General features: G+C 53.6%; 1 protein-coding gene across 1 annotated transcript in view; it reads left to right on the forward strand.

Moving 5' to 3' along the window:
• Positions 1–470: 470 nt before the first annotated feature.
• Positions 471–2,500, forward strand: part of LOC113815999 (retrovirus-related Pol polyprotein from transposon 412) — a 2,669-nt gene continuing 639 nt past the window's right edge. Inside the window, exons 1-3 of the mRNA XM_070116858.1 lie at positions 471–1,569; positions 1,663–2,108; positions 2,206–2,500. The exon at positions 2,206–2,500 is cut by the window's right edge and continues 195 nt beyond it. Coding sequence (XP_069972959.1) covers positions 471–1,569; positions 1,663–2,108; positions 2,206–2,500 — 1,840 coding nt within the window. The remainder of the gene's footprint in view (positions 1,570–1,662; positions 2,109–2,205) is intronic.

Below are 2,500 nucleotides of genomic sequence, written 5' to 3' on the forward strand. Positions count from 1 at the left end.
GAGCTGGAGGCTTTCCTGTGTACTTCAGTATTGGGCGTTGCAGTGGAGGTGCCACAAAAATTTTACCCTAACAGAGACTTTCTGGCCCGGCGCACCCAAATGGCGGAGTCGCCCGTGGAACAGTCTGGTGCTACCCAGCGAGTGAGTCTGACAGGCTTCCAGGGTATCTGCTGGAGGTGCGGCAAGAAGGGGCACCGCCGGAGTGACTGCCCGAGGGGACGGCAGACGCGTTCCCTAGAAAGGAAATCAATTTCTGCCTTCCAGCCATGCTGTGCGAGCTGTGGGCGTTACGGCCATTTCTCAGTTGCCTGCACTGCCTCTAAAGACATGCAGGTGGGAAACGAGGAGGGGCTGGATGCGGGGGCCAACAGCCAGCCCACGCTCATTGGGTCCCACACAGTGTAATCTGTCGCCGTGCAGCCGTTCCAACGGTCCATGTAAGAGGAACCGTGGATGGGAAGCCATGTCGAATGATAGTGGATACGGGCGCTGAGAAAACCATCATGCACCCCGATGTGTTAACTGCGAGAGACTATCATGAGGAACCAAGACAACTCTGTGGGGTCACGGGGCACTGTATGCCACTCAGGGGACCAGTTGAGGCACGACTCGGTGTGGGTGGCAGTGAGGAGGTACTGCCTGTGTATGTCGCCGAGATGGAGGACCCTTGTCTCTTGGGAATTGACTACCTTATGCAGGTTGGAGCGTGTATCGACCTGAAGAAACGGAAACTAAGGATACGAGAAAAAGAAACGCCCTTGTCTCTCGGCGTCGCTCCAGCAGAGGTAGTGATGGCTGAGCGTGTGCGTATTGCCTTGGACACAGAGCCTAAAGTGACCTTTGAGTTGTCTGGGAAGTTAGAAAATCATGACCGCATGACCGAGTCCATAGAACCATTGGAGCAGGCAGACGACAGCGAGGAGGTAACCTTTCAGAAAAGGCTACCTGGAAATGAGGGGGTGGTTAATGATGTCTCCCTTCCTGGCCACCTGACTGATCTAGCACGGAGGAGTGCCATACACCTTGACCATCAGCAGCAAGAGAGGTTAAGAAGCACCCTGACGAGGTATGCTGATGTGTTCAGCAAGGGTGACCTCGACCTGGGCCATACAGGACTTGTTCAGCATCACATTAGGATGGGAGATGCTCTGCCTATTAAACATGCCCATAGGAGAATTATACCAGCCCGGCGTGAGGAAATGCAGCGTTCTATGATGGAGATGGAGGCACAAGAGGTAGTTGAGCAGTCTGACAGTCCATGGTCATCTCCTGTCGTATTAGTGACCAAGAAAGACGGAACCAAGCAGTTCTGTGTGGACTATAGATCACTTAACAACGTGACAGCAAAGGACTCTTACCCCTTGCTACGTATGGATGACACGCTGGACGCTATGGCCGGCGCTCATTGGTTCTCCACGTTAGACTTAAAATCTGGCTACCACCAGGTGGAGATGGCAAGGGAGGATAAAGCTAAGACAGCGTTCTCTTTTGGCCAGGGGCTGTGGCAGTTCACTGTTATGCCCTTCGGCCTGTGCAACGCCCCTAGTTGCTTCAAACGGCTGATGGAAAGTCTTGGAGGGTCTGCAGTGGAGGACGGCTCTTGTCTACCTCGACGACGTTATTGTCTTAAAGCTCAGTCCTAAAAAGTGCCTGTTCTTCCAGTCCGAGGTGCCTTCCTGGGGAACATCGTTGGTAGAGACGGGGTAAAGACCGACCCCCAGAAGGTGGCTGCAGTACAGGACTGGCCTGTCCCCACTTGTGTAGCTGACGTGAAGAGTTTCGTGGGCCTCTGTACCTATTATCGACGTTTCGTCAAGAGGTTTGCACAAATTGCCTCCCCTCTCCATCAACTCACCAGAAAAGGGGCATGTTTTGAGTGGAGTGCAACCTGTCAGGTGGCTTTTGATAGCCTGAAGCGAGCCTTAGTTGAGGCCCCTGTACTGCCTTACCCTGATCCAGCTAGTCCCTACCTGTTGGATACTGATGCTAGTGCTGAAGGTCTGGGTGCTGTTTTGTCGCAGGTGAAGGATGAGAAAGAATGTGTGGTGGCATATTACAGTGCCAAGTTCACAGATCCTGAGAAAAACTATTGTGACCTGAAAAGAACTGTTGGCAATAGTGAAAAGCACCGAGCATTTCCATCCTTACCTGTATGGTGCTAAATTCCTTATCTGCACGGACCATGCTGCCCTGCAATGGTTAAAGACTCTCAAGGCACCTTTAGGACAGCTGGCGCGGTGGTTGGGTCGCCTAGAGCAGTACCACTACGAGGTTCAGCATCGGTCCGGTCGCGTCCACAATAATGCTGACAGCCTGAGCCGCCGCCCTTGTGAACCAGAGTGTCAACACTGCTTGAGGAGGGAAGAGCGGGTCGCATGCCGGCAGCTCCAAGTCTGGGGAGACTCTGTAGACGCCAAGGAAAGATGGCGTCAGGTACAGAGGGAGGATGATGACCTAACTCCCCTGATCAAGTGGATGGAAGCATCCCCAGAGCGTCCCG

Source organism: Penaeus vannamei, chromosome 39, assembly GCF_042767895.1.
Source record: "Penaeus vannamei isolate JL-2024 chromosome 39, ASM4276789v1, whole genome shotgun sequence".
In the NCBI taxonomy this organism is placed as follows: Eukaryota; Metazoa; Arthropoda; class Malacostraca; order Decapoda; family Penaeidae; genus Penaeus; species Penaeus vannamei.